At 36.8% G+C, this 20,735-nt stretch overlaps 3 protein-coding genes across 6 annotated transcripts; 2 read left to right on the top strand and 1 right to left on the bottom strand.

Moving 5' to 3' along the window:
• The first annotated feature begins 90 nt into the window (after positions 1 to 90).
• Positions 91 to 8,723, top strand: cdc14b (cell division cycle 14B). 4 transcript variants are annotated; one of them, XM_026268876.1, is made up of 17 exons: positions 91 to 396; positions 1,258 to 1,344; positions 1,520 to 1,610; positions 1,768 to 1,843; positions 1,945 to 2,037; positions 2,182 to 2,258; positions 2,373 to 2,439; positions 2,521 to 2,583; positions 2,717 to 2,804; positions 2,884 to 3,114; positions 4,319 to 4,457; positions 4,974 to 5,142; positions 5,266 to 5,369; positions 6,149 to 6,196; positions 6,738 to 6,791; positions 6,895 to 7,078; positions 8,176 to 8,723. In XM_026268876.1, the coding sequence occupies exons 2-17, from the start codon at positions 1,281 to 1,283 to the stop codon at positions 8,176 to 8,178; spliced, it is 1,551 nt and encodes a 516-aa protein (XP_026124661.1). In that variant the 5' UTR covers positions 91 to 396; positions 1,258 to 1,280; the 3' UTR covers positions 8,179 to 8,723. The 4 variants fall into 4 exon arrangements, with proteins under 4 accessions (XP_026124661.1, XP_026124659.1, XP_026124662.1 ...); XM_026268874.1 differs by lacking the exon at positions 1,258 to 1,344; XM_026268875.1 differs by lacking the exon at positions 91 to 396 and having other exon boundaries at positions 943 to 1,344.
• A 1,035-nt stretch (positions 8,724 to 9,758) lies between these two features.
• On the top strand, positions 9,759 to 15,194 carry znf367 (zinc finger protein 367). The gene is made up of 5 exons (XM_026268881.1): positions 9,759 to 10,595; positions 12,078 to 12,228; positions 12,306 to 12,425; positions 12,741 to 12,879; positions 14,080 to 15,194. Exons 1-5 carry the CDS (start codon positions 10,320 to 10,322, stop codon positions 14,312 to 14,314), a joined length of 921 nt encoding a protein of 306 aa, XP_026124666.1. The 5' UTR covers positions 9,759 to 10,319; the 3' UTR covers positions 14,315 to 15,194.
• A 2-nt stretch (positions 15,195 to 15,196) lies between these two features.
• slc35d2 (solute carrier family 35 member D2) lies at positions 15,197 to 19,755 on the bottom strand. Its single transcript, XM_026268880.1, has 12 exons — positions 19,431 to 19,755; positions 19,318 to 19,351; positions 19,149 to 19,235; positions 19,006 to 19,073; positions 18,850 to 18,921; positions 17,737 to 17,805; positions 17,546 to 17,648; positions 17,309 to 17,401; positions 17,168 to 17,235; positions 16,265 to 16,343; positions 15,518 to 15,600; positions 15,197 to 15,442 (listed from the first exon to the last, which is right to left on the bottom strand). The coding sequence occupies exons 1-12, from the start codon at positions 19,547 to 19,549 to the stop codon at positions 15,319 to 15,321; spliced, it is 999 nt and encodes a 332-aa protein (XP_026124665.1). The 5' UTR covers positions 19,550 to 19,755; the 3' UTR covers positions 15,197 to 15,318.
• Positions 19,756 to 20,735: the final 980 nt, after the last annotated feature.

Genomic DNA, 20,735 nt, shown 5'->3' on the forward strand with positions numbered 1-20,735 from the left:
ATGAAAACATAATGCAAATAATCTTAAAACCGATTTAAGTCTCGATTTTTGTGGATTTCGGGAGCATTGGTTAGAATTCCCGCAGGTGCCCGGATGTTGTGGCGCAGTGACGTCACTCGCCAAGCTTTTAGAAACTTGCTCTCTCTACGTCACTGGCAGGACAACTGCCTCGAATATACTTTGGTCTGCAGCATATGGAGTCGTTTAAAGCCAGACTATGCAAACTAAAGCGCAGATCCTGCTTCTATCGCACCTTCGCGTCTGAAACGCCATTTTCTCGCGCGTAAGAAAGCATGAAGCGCAAGAGCGAGCGTCGGAGCGAGTCGAGGAAGAGACTGTGCGCGTCTCTGAGGGAGCAGACGGAGTCCAAGCGCGAGATTTACCTTCGAATCACAGGTAAACAAACCACAGACGGAGTCCAAGAGCAATCTAAAGGGTCATACGAGTCCTGTCAGGGGTGTGTTTGGCGGTCTATATACACGAAACCACATACTAAGTGTTGTTTATGTCGAGATTAGCGCTGAGTATACGTCAGGATGACTCTTAAATTGCATTATTAACAACTAAAATTGTCTTTCTGGAGACGAAACTGTTTTCTTTGTTCTGTTTAACGGCTGTAAATCACCGAGAATGGATCAAAGGGTTCAGTCAGAGCTAAATGAGATTCTATTGGCTGATCGGTACTTCTCTCCTAGCAACGGCTTGGGCAGCGTGCCAATTAGAGTGGAGTATTGGCTGCTGCTCGATTTAAATCCTGTAGGGAGGGGCTTAGTGTGATTGACGTGCCACCGTCAGCCAATCAGACGGCTGGGAAAGGTTTCAACGTCGCGTTTGATTTTAAACTCCGCTGGACTTAAATTTTGGAGGGAGGGGCTTAGTGTGATTGACGTGTCAGTGTTGCGACCGTCAGCCAATCAGGTGGTGGGAAAGGGTAATTTAACGTCGCGTTGGATTTAAACCAGACTGAACTTTATTCAGACTTCAGGCGAGAATAATAAGATCGCTTGTGTTTTGTGGCCTTTAATTATTTACAAAATTTAATCAGAGGGATAATTCTAATCCATAATTTTTAAATACAGGTTTTACTGTATAAAATAGGTTCGACAAGGGGAAAAAATATTTTGCTTTTTTTTGTAGTTCGATGCATTTCTTGAACTTGATTTCTTCATAAACTGTCGAGGGAAGTTAGTTAGCTTTGGTTGAATGTGTAAACGTGTGTTGACTTTAGATTTAGTGTTACGTCTTTTTATTATTAAGCTATCCTAAATCAAGATTAAAGCATGTTCCGGAACGACGTTGCAATAGAAACGTGCGATCTGTCGAACTGCATCGAGTTCATTAAAGGTGAGTGTCATACTTCTGTGTTTTCTTCTTAATTATTATACACATGTTTTGTTGTCTCGCGGTTTGTCTGAGAACTCACTTCCGGTTCGCGGATTCAAATCTGTTGATTCAAACCATGCAGACTCTGCAGGAAGTGCGGTCATTACTTTATAATTTTGTTTCTTGTGTTTTTCAGATCAGCTGTACTTTGCTCTTCTTCATCAGAAGGTGAAGAGCACTCCTGACAGACACTGTTTCTGCATCGATGAAGAGCTTTCCTATGAGAAGTGAGCATCTAATTGTGCTTTCCTTCTCAAATACTGATATCAGCCTTTTTTTTTTGGTTTAGATGTTCAGTATTAAGAGTTTTCTTCCATGCATATGGTTTTTATGGATTGCACCAGGCTTTTATCAATAATCTCTTCGATTTTTATATTTGAACAGCTTCTATGCGGACTTTGGCCCGCTCAACCTGGCCATGTTTTATCGCTTCTGTTGCAAACTCAACAAAAAGCTGAAGGTAATGATGTTCTAATAAATACAGCGTTTGCATGCAAGCATCTTATGCTTGTTTTTATAATATTTCAATGTTTAATTGTATGTTCTGTTCTAACTCAACAGTCTTGTGCCCTTGCAAAGAAGACGATTGTGTTTTATACCTGTGGTGACCGAAAGAAACAAGCCAATGCTGCGTATTTGATCGGCTCTTATGCTGTAAGTTTTCCCTTCCATCTATAGACTTTGCTTTTATGAAAGTTCAGCCTGTTGCAATGCTCAAATATATATCTTTTAATGGTTTTGCATGAACTTTGCATCTAGTTAGGTGTGAAATAGTCACTTGTTTGTCCTCTTTTGTAGGTAATGCATCTACAGAAAACACCAGAAGAAGCGTACAGCCTTCTAGTCTCGCAAAATGCATCTTATTTACCTTTTCGGTAATTTTAATCTAACCCCTACATGCATTTTTGATTAGATGCATGTTTAAATCAGAAGCATTTTTTTTTTCATTTCTAGATTTCATCTTTGACTTTATTTATTGCATTCAACAGAGATGCATCTTTTGGAGCGTGCATGTACAATCTGAATATCCTCGACTGTCTGCTGGCCGTTCACAAGGTGATCAGGAGTCTCTCTGGAGCTTTATCTGATGTGTTTGCCGGTCCTATATTCCTGCTGATCGCATGTTGTGTGTTTCAGGCTCTACAGTTCGGCTGGCTGGATTTCTCAAAGTTTAATGTGGAGGAATATGAACATTATGAGGTGGGTTTTTGCCTTAAAATGGGTGTGGACATTTGCAAATTCCGATATAACACATTATACGTTTTAAGATCTGTCCGTGCAAGATTTCAGCCGCACACTGACCGACTCAACGATGCTTTAATATCTTTTCCAGCGTGCAGAAAATGGAGATTTCAACTGGATAATTCCAGGGAAGTTTTTGGCTTTCAGCGGCCCTCATCCAAAGAGTAAAATTGAGAATGGTGCGTATGTTCACCCATTAAACCAATGGTTTCCAAAAATGGGATTCTGTATAGATTTTTATACACTTTCCTCTTTCAGGATACCCTCTTCATGCCCCTGAAGCGTATTTCCCCTACTTCAGGAAGCACAACATCACCACCATCATCCGGCTCAACAAGAAAATGTACGACGCCAAGCGTTTCACAGACATGGGCTTCAAGCACCACGACCTGTTCTTCGTCGATGGCAGTACGCCCAACGACGCCATCGTCACCAAGTTCCTGAACATCTGCGAGAACGCTGACGGAGGCATTGCTGTCCACTGCAAAGGTTGGGGGTTTTCAAGCCTTAATAGACGTCATATTACTTAATATTTCCTGTGTTGTAGTATATTGGACCCTGGAGCACAAAACCAGATTTATACATCATCAATAAATAATCTTTCTATTAATGTATGGTTTGTTAGGATCGGACAATATTTGGCCGAGATGCAAATGTTTGAAAATATGAGGGTGCAAAAAAAAAATCTAAATATTGAGAAATAACAATAAAGTTGTTCAAATGAAGTTCCTAGCAATACATATTACTAATCAAAAATAATATTTTGATATATTTACGGTAGGAGATTTACTAAATATCTTCATGGAACATGATCTTTACTTAATATCCTAATGATTTTTGGCATAAAAGAGAAATGTATAATTTTGACCCATACAATGTATTGTTGTCAATTTCTAAAAATATACCTGTGATTTTGTGCCCCAGGGTCATATTTATTCATTTAGCAGATGCATTTCTCTAGAAGGGACTTATGCTGAGAAATGAATTACCCACAAAAGATCATTTAAAGTCATTGTTGTCGTGTTGGATGAGAAAAGCATTCAATAGACATTTATAAAGAGCCTGAAAGAAAGCCTTTGATTCTACATTTCGATTTTAACCAAGAGTACTGAAATATTAAATTAATACTTTAAAAAAAGAAAAAGGTGGAATAGTTATTCCAACTGATTTGTTCAGAAGCAAGTGACTCTTTGAGTGAGTCACTGAATCATTGACTCACTTGATTCATTCAGTTACAAATCGCCGCTGTTTTTTGATTGGTTAGAGACGCTCTACAGTTCTGCAGTTGCTTTGGAAACATTTACATCTGCAAAATTAAGCAAAAATGAACAATGTTGACTATTGTTTAAAATTTAACCGTATTCTTGTTTATTGAACTGCTGTATAGAATCAATATCACCGTTGCATTCATGCAGATTTGGGGATAAACTGCACTCTTGCTAGTGTGATATTGCTAAATTATATAATGTGATATGATTTGTTTTGCACCCATATCTTGAATGTTAGGCTTGTATAACTGCATTTCTAATATGCTTCTTGCAATCAGAAATTCTGTGTAAACAACCTTATAATTGTTTTTATTGCCTGATTCAGCAAACCCACCTCAGTTCATCTGTGGACATGAGTCTTCCGGGTTTAGTTTTTCAGTGTCATGAAGTAGAGTTGTTAACGGACCAATCACGGTGTGTTTCAGCCGGTCTGGGCCGAACAGGGACACTGATTGGCTGTTATATGATGAAACACTTCAGACTGACTTCAGCTGAAGCCATCGCATGGATCAGGATCTGCAGACCCGGTTCAGTCATCGGACCTCAGCAGAACTTCATCGAGGAGTGAGTCTTCGATATGAGCTTCAAAACATCACGATAATTCCTGGGATTCACTGTGATAATGCTATTTCTTTAGAGAGAAGTATTATCTTTGCTGTGTTTAGTGTGTTGTGTGCATTACGGAGTACACGTGATGTTTAATTCATCCAGGACACCAGAGGGCGCTCTCACACAGAAACACCACATGCATCACAGAAGTAATAACACTGAAGACACTCCCGAATATGGACATATCCAGTTATCATTGAAAAAACGCATATTAGAAATAGAGAAATTTGAACTGATGAAACATGAAGACAGTAAACATAAAAATATATGGTCTGTCTTTGTTCTTTCAATCATTCTTGGCTATTTTTTTTTAGGAAGGTATATTTATAATGCAATACTGTATATAATCTGTAATATAAAACCATGTCTGGACACACAAATAAGTTGATTCATACACTCGACTGTGATATAAACTTAATTAGGAGATAAAGCATATAAATGCTAATGCTAATGCATGCTCTGATGTAACAGGAAGCAAGCGAGTCTGTGGACCGAAGGCGATCTGTACCGCCAAAGAATAAACGAGCAGGAAAACGGCTCGAGTAAATCGGCAGTGGCTGGAATCCTGTCCGGAGTGGAAGATATCTCCATTAATGGGACAAACAAGAACATTTCACACAGGAAAACAGCCTCTGATATGGTGAGTGAATCTATTTGTTCTGGAACATCCCGTGCTTGAGAGTAACAGCAACAGAGTTACATGGGTCACAAAGATGCTGTTGTTTTTCTGATTGTTAACCAGGTTGTGTTTCTCATTGGTTAGCACACGGAGGAAGAGGAAGAGGAGTGCGGAGGACTCACACAAGGTGATAAACTAAGAGCGCTGAAGAGTAAGAGGCAGTCCAGAGCATCCACGGGCTCCGTATCGTAAGTGTTTCTCTTTCTACACGTAGCCATCGAAGAAGAAATCTGCTCCTGACGCTTCAGTACAGTCTGTGATCGGGTTCAGTACACTGCTAATAAAATATGATTTTTATCACCATTTCAGAATTTCATTTATTTTTGCAATGATTTCAGAAAAATGCTTACTAGCCTTTATTCTACATTCCCATGTTTAAATAGTATTTTTATTTAAATCTCAGTCGTCCAATAAGTGTTATATCACTGCAGTTATTCTGCTGTTTACTTGATAAAAAGCGTTTGTACAGTTACACTAAACGTCTAAACTATCAATCAGACGACAGAAGTGTGGATTCGATTGTGTGCAACAGGGAAGTTTTAATCATGTTGATTAATTTAAAAGCTGTATAGGGTTTAGAGCTATATAGGCAGCACTTTATAATAAACTTTTCACACAATTTGAATCATTAATACAGTAAACGTGTGAAGAGCATCTCGCACGTGGATGGTTTTTGATGTAGGTTCATGTGTTTGCTGTCAGAAGATCAAGGTTTCTCTCTCTCCATCCAATCGTCTATTAAAGTGTTTCTGCCTCGTGTGGCTCGTTTGATGATGTGAAGAGTGTGTGAACATGTGATTGATATCCTGTGTAACAGAGAGATGGCGAATCATTCTGTGGCTTCTCTCTCTGCATGTGTGACGCAGGACACCGATGCATCTTATCTCTGTGCTTTCTTTTGTTGTTGTTGTTGTCCTTTTGCATGTTTTCATCGCACTGAACTTTTTGTTTTTTCTTTTATCTGCAGGTTAGAAGAAAATGCAATACACTCCAAATCAACATCAAGGTCATTAAGGTAACTTACTTTTTTTTTTTTTTTTTTTTTTAATGCATAAAGGTAACTTTTTTTTTTTTTGTTTCATGCATTTATTTTATTTTATCATAATTTGTGTATTTTTCATAAAATGCATTTTATATTGTGCATGTTTATATAATTGATATAGTAATGATTATATTTCATTATAATGCATGTTTATTTTATATATATATATATATATAAAAAAAAATTGGTATATTTTTCAAATAAGTTATTTTATATTTAAAAAAATCTATTATGCATAATGTATATTAATGTTTTTATTTTTATGATTTTTTTTTTTTCTTTTTTTTAACTGTTATAGTTGTTCGACGAAAGAGATTATTTATAAATTAATGGGTATATATATATATATATATATATATATATATATATATATATATATATATATATATATATATTTATTTATTATTATTATTATTATATTTTTTTTACTGAATTATTCAGCAATTATTTGTGCAGGATTGTAAATCTATCAACAGTCAGTCTTCATATAATCTGTAAAATATGTTCCATGCAGCTCAGACAAAAGGAGAAGGACTCGGGCTTCCCTTGGATCCATCAGAGCCACGAGGTAAGCATCTCACTGAGCTTTTAACCCTTTTGCATTAAACTCGCTAAAGCGACTTTGCTCAAGTCTGACGTTCATATTCACGGTTGACGTTTTCCTTTCACAGCCCTTTACATTCAAGGCTCGCTAAATCTTTAGGCAGCTTGCACGTAACGGCCTGTGAAAAGGATCCGGTGTTTTCTGTTAGCGCTGGCTCAGTGGCCAACAGTAATTTCATCAAGCAGTCGAGCTTAAGGCACTTAAGTCCAGTGAACGGTCAGAGATCACTGCAGCTGTATGGCCTCGGCTCAGTAAGTGTACAGCGGCCCTCGTGACCCGGCGTCTCTCGTCTCTGCTTGCACACTTTCCTCTGCTGATGATGATTCATGTCAAACGACTCTCACAGAAATCACAAGCGCTCTCGGTCTGCGAGTGTGACTCTGAGCCGTTTACATCTGGATGTAACGAGCGTCTCGTATTCATCAGATAGATGAAGGATTTCAAAGCTGAGAAGTTTCAAATCCTAGTTTCAGCATCGAAGTTTGGAATTATATATGCTCAGGAAAGCTGCATTTATTTAATCATAAATGCAGTAAAAATGTGATATATTATTATAATTTAAAATATCAGTTTTCTGTGTGAGTATCAGTTAAAGTGTAATGTATTTCTGTGATGCTCCGCTGTATTTTCAGCATCATTCCTCCAGTCTTCAGTGTCACATGATCTTCAGATTTATTTATTTATTTTTCCTCTGGATGCGTTCAAAAATAGAAAGCTCAAAAGAACAGCATTTATTTCAAATATAAATATTTTGTTACATTTATAAATGTCATGTTTGATTACATTTAATGCATTTTTTTACTGTTCAACTGCTAATAATCAGAAATGTTTCAGTAAATCATCATATTTTCATGATTTCTGAAGATCATGTGACACTGAAGACTGGAGGAATGATGCTGAAAATACAGCGGAGCATCACAGAAATACATTACACTTTAACACAGATTCACACAGAACACAAATATTTTAAATCACAATATTTTACTGTATTTCTGGTGAAGTAAATGCATGCTCGGTGAGCAGAAGAGACTTAAGAAACGAGACGTGTGAGTGCCAGCTGTGAACGTGCCTCTATTCTGAATCCGTAACAGAATCAGAGATTAGTTTTAACGGCTTTTTATCTTTTCACTGCCTTGACCATCTCTGTCCCGAAGAAGGAAAGTGCTTCACACAATGCCATCGGTGCGCTTTCACAGACCATGGTATCAGATTTCCTCCTTTAACTTCTTTCTGCTTGGTATTCATAAAGCGTTTCTGAGCGTCTGTCTGAGTTTAGAGCATGTGCATGATCGCTGCTCGTCGTTCTTCTCGCATGGCTTCGGTCTGTAATGTATTTGTTGTTTTACAGTAACTCGATGTCCAAAGCTCGAGCTCCTCTTCTCCGCTGAACCTGGATCCAGTGAAGATCACTCCAGTTTTACTGCTTCATGGTTTCGTCGAAGTGATCTACTACTATAAACCAGAGTCACACTGTTTTTTGGGAAATCAGCAGATGTTAAGCATTTTTATTTGATCAAGAGAAAGCAATGAATTTTATTTTTAAATCTGAGAGCTTTAAGCATATGTGAAGTTTGACTTTTTATGCCATTGTAAATATCATGAGTGTCGGAAGCTGCCTTTGTCATCATGCATTGTTACTAAAAATGTATTTTTTTTTTTTTTTTTTTTTTAAATACTGTATCTAGTACTTTTATTAATACTTGTGCTAAGCATGACTGAAAGCTGTATATAGCCTGGAGATTTTTTTTTTTAATACTGTAAATACAGCATACCTTTTTAATTTTGATCAAATTTAAATCATGATTATTTCACATGTCTATATATACATATATATATATATAATAGGAAAGGATTTGAGTCATATCCCTTTTAATAAATCCTTTCTGCTATTGCACATGTAGTTGTTGAATGAACATTATTATATATTTCTATTTACTCACATTTAAAAAAAAAAAAAAATCATTTAACTTAAAATGCGAAATCCTTTATTCAAATGTATAAATTGTGTAGGTTAACTTGACTATACACACAAAATTAATAAAACGGTTAATTAAAATTGAAGATGATTTTTTTTTTAAATATTAATAAAAACATAATCATTTATTTACATTTATATTTTCATGTAGGTTAACTTGTACTAAAATAACTAAAAATTAAACTGAAATATGTTAATAAAACCATACGTAGACTAAAAAACTACTAAAAAATGGTAAAGCTAAAATGAAAACTACAAAAATATGTGTAATTGTTCAAGTTAAGCTAATCTAATAAACTTATTTGACTAGAAATTTCTTTATGACTGCAATCTCCGAAATTAAAAGTTCTATATTTAATATTAGTTTTGGGTGGAACAGCTCTTATGGCAATTAATTTAATTTGAATTCTTACAAAAAAAAATTAAGCATGTATGTCTCACAAAAAAAAATGCAATTCTATATGAAATACTTAATAAAGGTATTTTATTCTTCATTTCCTGAAAAAAAAAGAACCATCCATAAATGGCACACATTAAACAAAATAGAAATGTGGAAATGATTCTGAAGTCTTGGGACCTGAACTCGAGGTCCTGAGAGAAATGCAGCAGATGTTACTGAAACACTGTTTCACGCGGGAGGCTTTATCTTAAACCGAATCAAATAATGCGGGTTTTCTGTATGAGACAGCTGCTGAAACAATGAAACAAAAGACGGTTTGATGACGTAACTTTCGCGCCACCGTCACCGCCCGCCTTTCCCTTTAAATCGATGTGAATGTAAACATTATGCGCGGGAGACGTTAAACTGCAAGAAAGAACGCACGCGAACCCACTTCCTGTACAGCAGGGTTGCCAGGTTTAGACAACAAACCCCGCCCATCTGCGTTTCCTTGTGTGTCTCCCAATTTAAAGAGTAAAATCTTTTTTTTTTTTTTTTTTGGCGGGGTTCCTCTGGTAACATTCTCATTTTAGGTGATAAATATCACGTTATTGGGGTCGGCAGCAACAGTGTAAAAGTATCCCAGTTCCCGCGGGAAAACCGCGAACTTGGCAACACTGCTGTACAGTAAAACAACGAGCCATGTGATTGGACGGCCGTTGTGTCCGTCAGAAAGAGCGCGCTCTGCCATGTTTAAAAAGTGACCCTGCGTCGAGCCACGATTTGCGATTTGTGATTGGCCGCGCGGAAGTCACAGCGTCAGTCATTGGTTCGTTCTCTAAGCTCAGTGACATCCTCTTCGCTGATTGGTTGGGCGCCGCGCTCGGGCGCGATTTCCAACGCGGGAAAGTACCGATTGAGCTCGGATCACTGTATCAGCTCCTGCCAGTGAGAGGAACGGAATCAAAGGCGCCGCGGTCTGGAACATTGATACATGTAACATCGGGAATGACTGCCTTTATTACACAGCGACTAACGGCACGTTAACGGCGGGATATTCCTCCAACTGCACTTATTTTCACACATTTATTTTTAACTAAACGGTTTTAAACTTCATTTTAACGGAACGTTATTAGCGATGGCTGACAGCAAGCATCAAGTGATATTCTGTAACGACTCGCCGAAGAGAGTTCTGGTGTCCGTGATCAAGACGACTCCCGTTAAACCGAGAGCGGACTCTCTGGTGCCCGCCAGCCCCGGATTCAGTGACTTCATGGTGTATCCGTGGCGCTGGGGTGAGAACGCGCACAATGTGACTCTGAGCCCCGGGTCTGGCAGCGGAGCCGCCTCACCGACCGGAAACAGCGGCTCTCCCGCCGAATCAGACGTCAATTCGTGCCCTGAACACCTCCAGGTGAGAGTCTGTACCAGTAATAGTTAAGCACACTGTATTATATCACACACGTGCACTGATATATTTTTATTAGCACGTGTTATTGCAGAACGAAGTGATTTTGAGGTTCAGCACGTATATAATCGTTACATTAACACACCGTTAGTAAAAGGCGCGCTTTGAATGGGATTTTAAATTCTCCTCCTGGAAGTTAGGCGTGACGTCACACGTGCGCGCCAAAATGTGAGCGATTATGCTTCTAGAAAACTCCAAACGTTCCCTCAAACTGACTGTTAACACGATGATATAAACGTGTTTTGTTAAGAGTGTCCTGCTTTAAATGATACGTTTTAACTCAAAACGTACATTAATATTTATTTATTTATTTTTGTGGACGTTTTACCGTGGGAAAATGTAACGTTTTTTATTTAATCAAGTATCAGTTTGATATATTGGGTATAATTGTTATTTTGAATTAACTTATATATTTATAGGTACAGTTATGTGTTATAGTCAGTGAAGTATTACAATTGATAATATTTTAAGTTTTATTTTTGAGTTTGGCCTCAAGTATGGCGTAAAATTATAAATAAATATATCACATTTAACTAATTATGACTATCCATATGATGTTGAATTTTATATTATCATTAAAATATTAATAACAAAGTGTGGTGTTATTTTAGTATGTGGTAACCCTATTTTAAGGTGTTTTTGTTAGACTTTACATGTAACGTTACTTACTATTGTAATAACAAATAAATTCTGCATAATTAAATACAAGTAACCCTAACCATATAGTAGGTACATGTAATTAATTAATATTACTCAGTCCTTAAATGTATTATTACTATGTAACCACAATGGTTTATTTGTTTATTACATATAGCACATTTCATTATTGGATCATTGTCATTATTTGTATTTAATATGTAATTTTTAATAAAAAAGACACTTGTCTTATTCAGTGTTTCTTTGTCTGAAGTAAAACAAATTTATTGTGTTTTCACTTATTTCATTTTATTGATGTATTTTGTATTGCAATGTGTTTTTACTTTTTGCAGAACGCTTTGAGATGCAACTTTTAATGGAGCTATAAAAATAAAGTTAATAGTTATAAGTAAAGCAATGTTACACAATACAGATTGTTTCAAAGCAGTGTTACAGTATCAAACAAGAAATAAGTAACATTTTAAATGTTGCAAAATGTATCAATGATAAAAAACAATCTGAATTAGAATTTTGAACTTTCCGTTGATGTCTGGTTTGTTAGGAGAACGATATTTGGAAATATTTACGCTAGGAAACGTACTTAATGGAACATGATCTTTACTTAATATCCTAATGATTTTTGCCATGAAAGAGAAATGTATAATTGTGACTCATACAATGTATTGTTGTCTGTTTCTACAAATATACGTCTGTGACACTGATGACTGCTTCTGTGCTGCAGGGACACATGTGTAGCGTTCTGTCTAACATGTTCCCGCGGTCTTATTTCAGGATGGTATTCGGCGTGGACGCCCGCGGGCAGACACCGTCCGAGAGCTGATCAACGAGGGCGAGAACTCCAGCAGCCGCATCCGCTGCAACATCTGCAACCGCGTCTTTCCCCGCGAGAAATCTCTACAGGCGCACAAACGCACGCACACAGGTCAGCGCTGCTACAGTGAGCCGTGTTTGTGTCCAGATGTCAGAACGAGAGCGCTAATGTTCCTCTTCTCGTCTCAGGTGAAAGACCGTACCTGTGTGATTATCCGGACTGCGGGAAAGCGTTCGTCCAGAGCGGACAGCTGAAGACCCATCAGCGCCTCCACACCGGAGAAAAACCCTTCGTCTGTTCGGAGAAAGGTGAGCATTAGCGCTGTCACGGATTCGGCCCTGAATAAATGTCTAAAAGTCTAGATTGGATCATCACTATAAATAATTCTACATGATAAAAAGAAAGCTTTAAAAAGATGGGTATCTGTGATCGGCCTCAAAAATCCTGATCAGAGCACGTCTAGTGTAAACCTTAATCATAATATTGTCTTATTCAGAATACACAGGTAATAAAAAACCAAACAAATGAAACGTAATCAGTGATGCTCAGAAACACTGGTTGGTTGGTGTGTGTTTCAAAGCTCTGTTTTTCTCCTCGTGTGTGTGTGTGTGTGTGTGTTGTAGGTTGCAGCAGTCGATTCACGCACGCTAACCGTCACTGTCCCAAACACCCGTACGCCCGTCTGAAGCGTGAGGAGCCCGTGGGGGGCCCCGGGAGATCACAGGGGGCCGACAACAAGGCTGTGGCTGAATGGCTGGCAAAGTGAGTACAACATCGACACACTCAAAGTACTGGCGAAAAAAAAAAAAAAAAATTAATTTCAAATATTGGTAGAAATTAAACCCTTTTTTTTTTTTTTTTTTTTACCAGACATTTTCAAAAGATGTGTCATTAGTCACTCGTTGAAATAAACATTTATAATTTTTTGGAAAAGTGTGTGGAAAACCCCCCACAACCGATATTTCTGCAGTCAAATTTTTTTTATATGTGACCCTGGACCACAAAAATACCCTGGCCTATTTTTTGAGCTTGCGATTTATACGTCATAAACAATCTCTCCACTGATGTATGGTTTGTGAGGAGGACAGTACAATCTGTCATTTTAAAGAAATTATAATAATTTAGTTTTTCTTTTAGAAATATAGATTTGTCTCTTTTTTTTTGTTTGTTTTTTTTTGTTTATTTGATATAGTTTAGCTTTTTTATATTTTATATATTTTATTTTTGAAACTAAAATTATAAAGAGTAGGTACTCTTAAACTAGTTTATTTTTCAAATGTTTCTTTATACTTTTTTTATTAGTGATTAATCGCGATTAATAGCATCTAAAAACGTTTTTGTTAATGTGTATATTTATAAAGACACACACATACTGTAAATATTTATAAAATATTTACATGTATATTTTATATATATATATTTAATTTATAGACATAACATTTTTCTTAAATTCTGTGTAAATTTCTATGTATTTATATATGAACATAATAAATACACAGTACACAAACAAAACTTTTATTTGGGATGCGATTGATCGAGTTACTCATTAAAACAGAGAGTTCAGTCCTTGATTCTGATTGGCTGAGCCGTGTTCAAAGCTGTTCTAAATGACTCTACAATGTAACAAACACCTTTGTTTACTTCTATGTGTTGCTCGGCAACTACTTTGTAGCAACCACAACTGTTTCTGAGGAGCTACATTGTTTGGTGGAAGAATAGTGTTGTTATTAATATCATTACACTTTATTTTCTCTGTTTTATTTTGTGTAACCTTACTACGTGTATGGAATAACCGGTTTATAACAGCAGTAAGCCCCGTGAAGCCGTGGTTTACAGTGAATTTATATCAGCTAACAGTGTTTCAGTCAGCCTCTTGTGGCTTACTGCTTTATTTCATAGGTTTAGTTTTTCAATAATGAGCCTGAAGGACCAGAGTGACGGTGTGTGTGTGTGTGTTGTCAGATACTGGCAGACGAGGGAGCAGCGGACGCCCGCGCAGACTAAAGCTAAGACACTGAGTAACACTGCTATAGAGGACCAGGAGCAGCAGGATCCTCTGGACTTCCTGCCGTCTGACGAAGGTGAAGAAGAGGAGCAGGACGAAGAGAAGAGCGGCGGCAGGCGTCTCCAAGAGCAGCGCGAGCGTCTTCACGGCGCACTAGCGCTCATCGAGCTAGCTAACAATCTCTCCGCATGAGCGACTTCCCTCGCGTCCAGACCCTCCCGGGCTTATATAAGCTACAAGCACCTTACTTTGCTTCCTGTTGTACCTTTAGGCTGCTATGATGGTAGTGATATCATTATATGAAGAATGTGGTCGTTTTCTCAGCTTGTTAAGGAGATGATGAGACGTCTCGTGTTTGTTCCGTCGTGCACTTTTGTTGGAAAGAGTGTGTGTGATGTGATATCAGTGTGTGTGTGTGTGTGTGTGTGTGTGAAACAGGGTGCGGTGACCGACCTGCTAAAGATGAAGACTTACTGACGGCAGATGGCATAGCGCTTTTATACATTAGTCCGGTTGGCTTCGTACGCCGTCGTCCATCACATCGGTCATGTTTAATCATGTATTTATTCTCTATTTAAAGCCACCGGCTCAGGCTTCGCAATAACGTTGATCAAACTAACCAGCTTTAAAGATGCCGCATTGGTACACGCTTCTAAACTAGTGTATGAAGCACTTACCATATTAATCTACGACTGTACTTCCAAAGATCAAAATGAGATTCTGGATCCTAAAAAAAAAAGCACTTCGGTGTCGATCCGTAACACTACGTTTTATTTCTCTCTTCGTGTGCTTCAATCGATTCGTTTCGGATTACGATGTTTCATGGATTCGTTTGGAAACTGGAAGATGTTCGTCATTGAAAAAAAACTCATTTTATAATAACACCCCCCCCCTCCTGAAATCCTTGGGAAAGCCGTGCACGAGCCGATCCGGTCTCGACAGCAGAATGTAATCGAGCGTTTTATTCTGAGATGTTGTTCGCTGTGCTCAAAAGACTTTGTACAGATGTGTGAACGGGCTTTTCCTCATTAGTTTTAGCACTTCAAGTCTTCATTAAATGATATGAATCCTTCCTGGTTGATGCATTTGTGTTTATTTATTAAAAGAAGTACACAAGAGAAACTGAAGTAACGTGAAACTCCTGGTTTTCCGAGCAGCGAGGGATTTTTAAAATAATGCATTCGATAGGCAGAGCATCACGTTTTCTCCTCCAGATGACTCTCTGTGACGTGAACGCTCGGGGGATCTTCTGCCGCTTTGACGTTCGACTCGGAGCCGCTGTGAAACGTGATGTAGGAGTAAATCAGAGCAGCCGAGATGCTGAAAACAGGAGGAACGCAGCGTTAGAAACACAATAATGCACTGGAGACTGTTCTAGAAAATCAAGTTTCCTACCATATGTTCAGACCAAGGAAGTTCGTCCATGAGAAGATGTAGTCTCCACCGATGAACATGCCAATATACATCACAGCCACGTTCTGAGAGAAACACAAAGCGCTCTATAAGCACAGGACGTTACGTTTCTCAAAGTGAGGTGTATTGCATGTTCTGTACGATTAGTTATAACTTCACTTTATTATATACAGGGTTTCTGCAGGTTAATGAAGGCAGAAGAAGAGCAAGAAAATAAGGAATAATTCAATGCCTAAAAGTTTTCAAATACATATTATAATCAAACTTTGTTACTTTTTTTTTTTAACAAATTTTGCAAAAAAAAAAATTTTTTTTTACTTTGATCACTGCAAAAAAGAAATGGTCTTGAACCTTTTAAACAATGATTTACTGGAGGAAAAAAAAGACTTGAATATTAAGTCTAGTTCAAATACCTCAGAATAAATTGAGTTTAGACAAGTATCTCAATTCAAATGAGTATTTAATCCTCTCTGACAAATACATGAACCTAAATATTTAGTTTTAGATTTTGCTTCGCAAATAAACGTCTTGATTTAATGATGTTTAGATATTTGTATTATTATTTTGCAACACTTAATGACACGACTTTATGAATTCAAGACCTTCTGCTCTTATTTTAGTCCTTTTAAGGCCTTCGTTTGTAGGACATCAAGACTTTGAGAACCACAGAAACTCTTTATAATACAATATATTATAGTACAAAAAATACTGTATATTTAGTTAAGATACTTTAATTGCCCCAACGACTGTGGTAGTTAGTGCTGTGTTGTAGAAACTGCAGAGGATGATGGAATACATCAAAATAAACCTGAAATGAGAAAATACTGGAGTTATATATACACACACACACACACACACACACTATCAGTCAAAAGATTGGGATCGTTCAGACTTCAAAAGAGGTCTCTTCTGCTCATCAAGTCTGCGTTTATTTGATTAAAAATACTGAAAAAATACAGTAATCTTCCAAAATGTTATTACTATATAAAATAATGGTTTCTGTTTTAATATCTTATAAAATATAATTTATTTCTGTGATGCAAAGCTGAATTTCCATCATCATAACTCCAGGATAAAGTGTCACACAATCTTCAGAAATCATGAAAAATAATGATTTATACTGTCAAATAATGATACTTTTTTCAGGATTCTTTGATGAATAAAAAGCTACAAAATAACAGCATTTTTCCAAAATATAAATCTTTGCTATCACTTCTTAACAATTTAACACATCGTTGCTGAATAAACATTTTTATTTCTTTTAAAAAAAGAAAGAATAAAAATGTACCGACCCCAAACTTTTAAACTGTTGTGTATATTGTTCGAAAATATTATATTTTAATTAAATGCTCTTTTTATTCATCAAAGAATCCTGAAAAAAGTATCAAGTGTGTGTAAAAAAATATTAAGCAGCAGTTTCAGCTCTGATAAAAAATTCAGTATGTTAGAACATAATATTTTGACAATATATACATTTTGTAACTGTATTTTTGATCAAATAAATGCAGCTTTGAGCAGATGAAACTCTTGTAAAAACATTAAAGATCATTATGATCCCAAACTTATTATATACATTTAAGAACCATAAATTGCATGATAATAAAATACTAAGAAGGCACGAGTTGGACTCACCCCATGACACAAGACAATAAAAAATGAAATATGAACGTAACAGACATCCATCCTTCGAAACTCAGAGCCTGAACACAAGAAAACATGAGATGAAGTTCTGATTTCTACAGTTGAATCTTCTTCATCTCTGTCCTCGCTCACCTTCTGTAGATCTCCGGTGTAAGCGCTCGCCAGCACCGTTGGGATGATAATGATAAAAGCGTTATAAAACAAAACCCCATATTTACCAAGACCCTGAAACCACAGACAGCGAAAGCTGAGGAGATCACACCTAATGACTATCAAGAGTATCTTCAACCATAAACACAATGAATCTGTGTCATCTGAGTCCCACAGATATCTGACGGATGCCTCATCATTAATCAAACACAGATGTACCTCCATCCCCAGCTTCTTCTTGGTGTAGACTCCGCTGGCGGCCGTGAAGACGTCGTTGAGCAGAACAAACGTGTATCCTTCTGCATTGAAGGACAGGTCCGAGCTGAAGCGGTCGGGTCAGAGTTATTAAACACCTGAGTCTGTATCATATATGATATTATTATTGTTATGAATGATCTGTGTTCATGTACCTGGCTGCCACCAGAGCGCCTACAACTATAGCCAGAACGCTGCAGACCAGCGGCCGAGCGAAGCTTTTCCTGAAGACACAAACACAGACTCACTCTGGCCCTTAACATAGAGACGTACAGGTTGCTTCCAGAGGAACGCCACATTAAAACTCTCGAATAATTCAAAGAATATGAAATATATATATTTCTGAGCAGGTAAGAACTGATTGAGGTGTTTTTTTTTTTTACAGCTGACAATGAATGACTGTTCATATTCATATCAGATAACCATATCTTCAACATCTTTATTTACGGATATGACACACGTACAGATGAGTTATGAAAATAAGTTTCCAGGGAAATACATCACACACATGTATATGTGTGTGTGTGTGTATATATATATATATATATATATATATATATATATATGTGTGTGTGTGTGTGTGTGTGTGTGTGTGTGTCCCTGCAGCACAGAAGCAGTCATCAGTGTCACAGACGTATATTTGTAGAAACAGACAACAATACATTGTATGAGTTACAATTATACATTTCTCTTTTATGACAAAAATCATAAGGATATTAAGTAAAGATCATGTTACATGAAGATATTTTGTAAATTTCCTACCAGAAATACACACACATGTATATATATATATATATATATATATATATATACATAAATTGTGTGTGTATGTGTGCTTATATATATATATATATATATATATATATATATATTTTAATGGATTTCAAATTCAAAAAAATATGTTCAAAATGCAAAAAAAAAAAACTTAAAAATATTTTCCAACGAAATATTTTTTTTTGTTGACATTTTTTTGTATATTTTGTATATCAAGCCCCCGCTATAACACTACATGGTTATACGTGTATTTTCCTGCCTCAGAAAAATATATTTTGGTATATGAAGGTTTACTTTTTTTGTTTTTTTGGACGTATAAGCGACTCATATATTACAAATAATGATATGCTTGCTTACCTTAGAGCAAATAAAGGGGGGGGGGGGTTACAGTCTACTCGCTCAATATTTAATTATTCAAACGAAAAAGTGACACTGTAGCTTTAAGGCATAATTCAAATGCATAACTACAAAATTCACTGAATGAACATATATACCTCAGTATCCTGGATTCCATGATCATTGTGAGTAAAATGGTGAATTTTCTGAGCACAGTGAACATGGGTAAGCTGAAAAACACAAAATACAGGCTTCCAATGAGTTTATCTTGATGCAAAACTCTTTTGAGTTCTCTTGTGTTTCTATTGGTTCACCTGAGTTTCTTAGTCCCGCCCAGTCCTGTCACGTGGTTCCCCATGTACAGCAATGGTAAGGGAAATATCTACAGATCAGAAAAGGAAACAATCATGACAATGCGATTTAAAAAAAAGAATGCACTTAATTCATTATAAATTACCTTCCCTGGAATACTTTTGTCAAAGTCCTGAAATTGGATGGTTTTGCTCATTTTGGCAACGTAGAGAATGATGATTGTAGCTGTCATCTATGAACAAACAAAACACTATCACTGAGACTGGTGCACTTTTTTGCCTGTGTTTATTAAACACGGGTTTAATGTTTCTCACCTGCCCAATTCCGAGAAACATAAACGAGGGAAACCTATTAAATGAACACACATTATGGTTATAATTAAGCATATGTTGTTATTCTGATATGGAAACCGGAAGCGGACACTCACTTGTACTCAGTTAAAATGCTTTTATTGACCACGATGATAAAAAACGAGCAGAAGGCGTAAAACGCGGCGGAAACGAACTTCATGAGTCTCGCGCGGTTCACCTCGGCGTTTAACGTCATTTTCGTTGTTTCGGTTTCTTCAGTCCCGAACTGCTTCAATCCTCGCAGTTTTATCTTCTTTCGCCGGTCTGGAGACCAACATGCTGGATTAGTGTCTAAAACCAGTCCAGAGAAACTCTGAATGAGTTACATAATCAAAAATCTGTTAATAATTAATTAAACGACTGGCACTGAACGACAACTGAACTAACATGACAAGGGGGCGGGGTCTCCTGGAGGGCGGGGCTTTGTGGTGCGATAACGGTATCTGATTGGCCGAGTTGAACGTGTCCTGCTTTACACATTAACCGTGCCTATTACAAATAAATAATTGTACTCATAATTAAAAGTAACTGTTTATCTCCTTTAACAAACTCATGGAAGCTTTACAAAGGCATTACAGAACGAGAAAGCATAAGAAACTAATCACAGATCAATGAGAAAACAGATGGGTTTCCTAAAGAGATATTAAAAGATGCTATGAGATGAAACTGTAAATGTTGACCTGTCGTCCAGAAAAACTGGACAAACCTGAAACTGGTCAAACTAGTAACTAAGGTTACAGTTGGTAATTTTGTTAACTTAATTCGGTTTTCATTTTTGAAACATAAAAACATTATCTTTACTTAATATCATAATGATTTTTGGCATAAAAGAGAAATGTATAATTTTGACTCATACAATGTATTGTTGTCTGTTTCTCCAAATATACCTGTGCTCCTGATTAGTTCGGTCTGTTCGTGAAGCCGCCAGTAGATGGCGCCCGATGCCGAGAAATCACCGCTATGCTCTTCTGCACTACACAGCATGTAGTGCGCACTATATAACTAGGGTGTAGGGAACGAACAACAATAGTGTAAAAGTCCAACAAAGAAGAAAAAAGTAAGATTCTGGGGCCAGTTTCTTAAAAATAGGCTATGTATATGTTCTTAAGAACTATAGTTTGACCGATTATTTAGTTCCATCGCATATAAGTAGACTACAAGACCAAAAGAACAAAGCAGGTATAAAGCAAGGCCATACAGTTTAAAGCATGCGAGACAGAATAACAACAACAAAACATAAAATGAACAGAAGCATAATAAAGAAAAAATACAGGCAAGATGTAAAAGTCCTGCTTAAAATATTAAAGAAAAGCTATGACTAACTTTTTATCATGTGACTCTTGGTGCACTTAAACACTTAAATGTTCGTGTTTCAGTTCATC

Source organism: Carassius auratus, chromosome 8 (genome assembly GCF_003368295.1).
Source record: "Carassius auratus strain Wakin chromosome 8, ASM336829v1, whole genome shotgun sequence".
Lineage (NCBI taxonomy): Eukaryota > Metazoa > Chordata > Actinopteri > Cypriniformes > Cyprinidae > Carassius > Carassius auratus.

Excerpts from the sequence above, each read along its gene's own strand:
- cdc14b (XM_026268874.1), top strand. The coding sequence starts at position 294 with ATGAAGCGCAAGAGCGAGCGTCGGAGCGAGTCGAGGAAGAGACTGTGC. Across the intron at positions 3,115-4,318 it reads CATTGCTGTCCACTGCAAAG|CCGGTCTGGGCCGAACAGGG; the intron begins GTTGGGGGTTTT and ends GGTGTGTTTCAG. Across the intron at positions 6,197-6,737 it reads TCAACATCAAGGTCATTAAG|CTCAGACAAAAGGAGAAGGA; the intron begins GTAACTTACTTT and ends TGTTCCATGCAG.
- znf367 (XM_026268881.1), top strand. The coding sequence starts at position 10,320 with ATGGCTGACAGCAAGCATCAAGTGATATTCTGTAACGACTCGCCGAAG. Across the intron at positions 10,596-12,077 it reads CGTGCCCTGAACACCTCCAG|GATGGTATTCGGCGTGGACG; the intron begins GTGAGAGTCTGT and ends GTCTTATTTCAG. Across the intron at positions 12,426-12,740 it reads CTTCGTCTGTTCGGAGAAAG|GTTGCAGCAGTCGATTCACG; the intron begins GTGAGCATTAGC and ends TGTGTGTTGTAG.
- slc35d2 (XM_026268880.1), bottom strand. The coding sequence starts at position 19,549 with ATGACGTTAAACGCCGAGGTGAACCGCGCGAGACTCATGAAGTTCGTT. Across the intron at positions 19,236-19,317 it reads TGTTTCTCGGAATTGGGCAG|ATGACAGCTACAATCATCAT; the intron begins GTGAGAAACATT and ends GTTTGTTCATAG. Across the intron at positions 18,922-19,005 it reads GGCGGGACTAAGAAACTCAG|CTTACCCATGTTCACTGTGC; the intron begins GTGAACCAATAG and ends TGTGTTTTTCAG.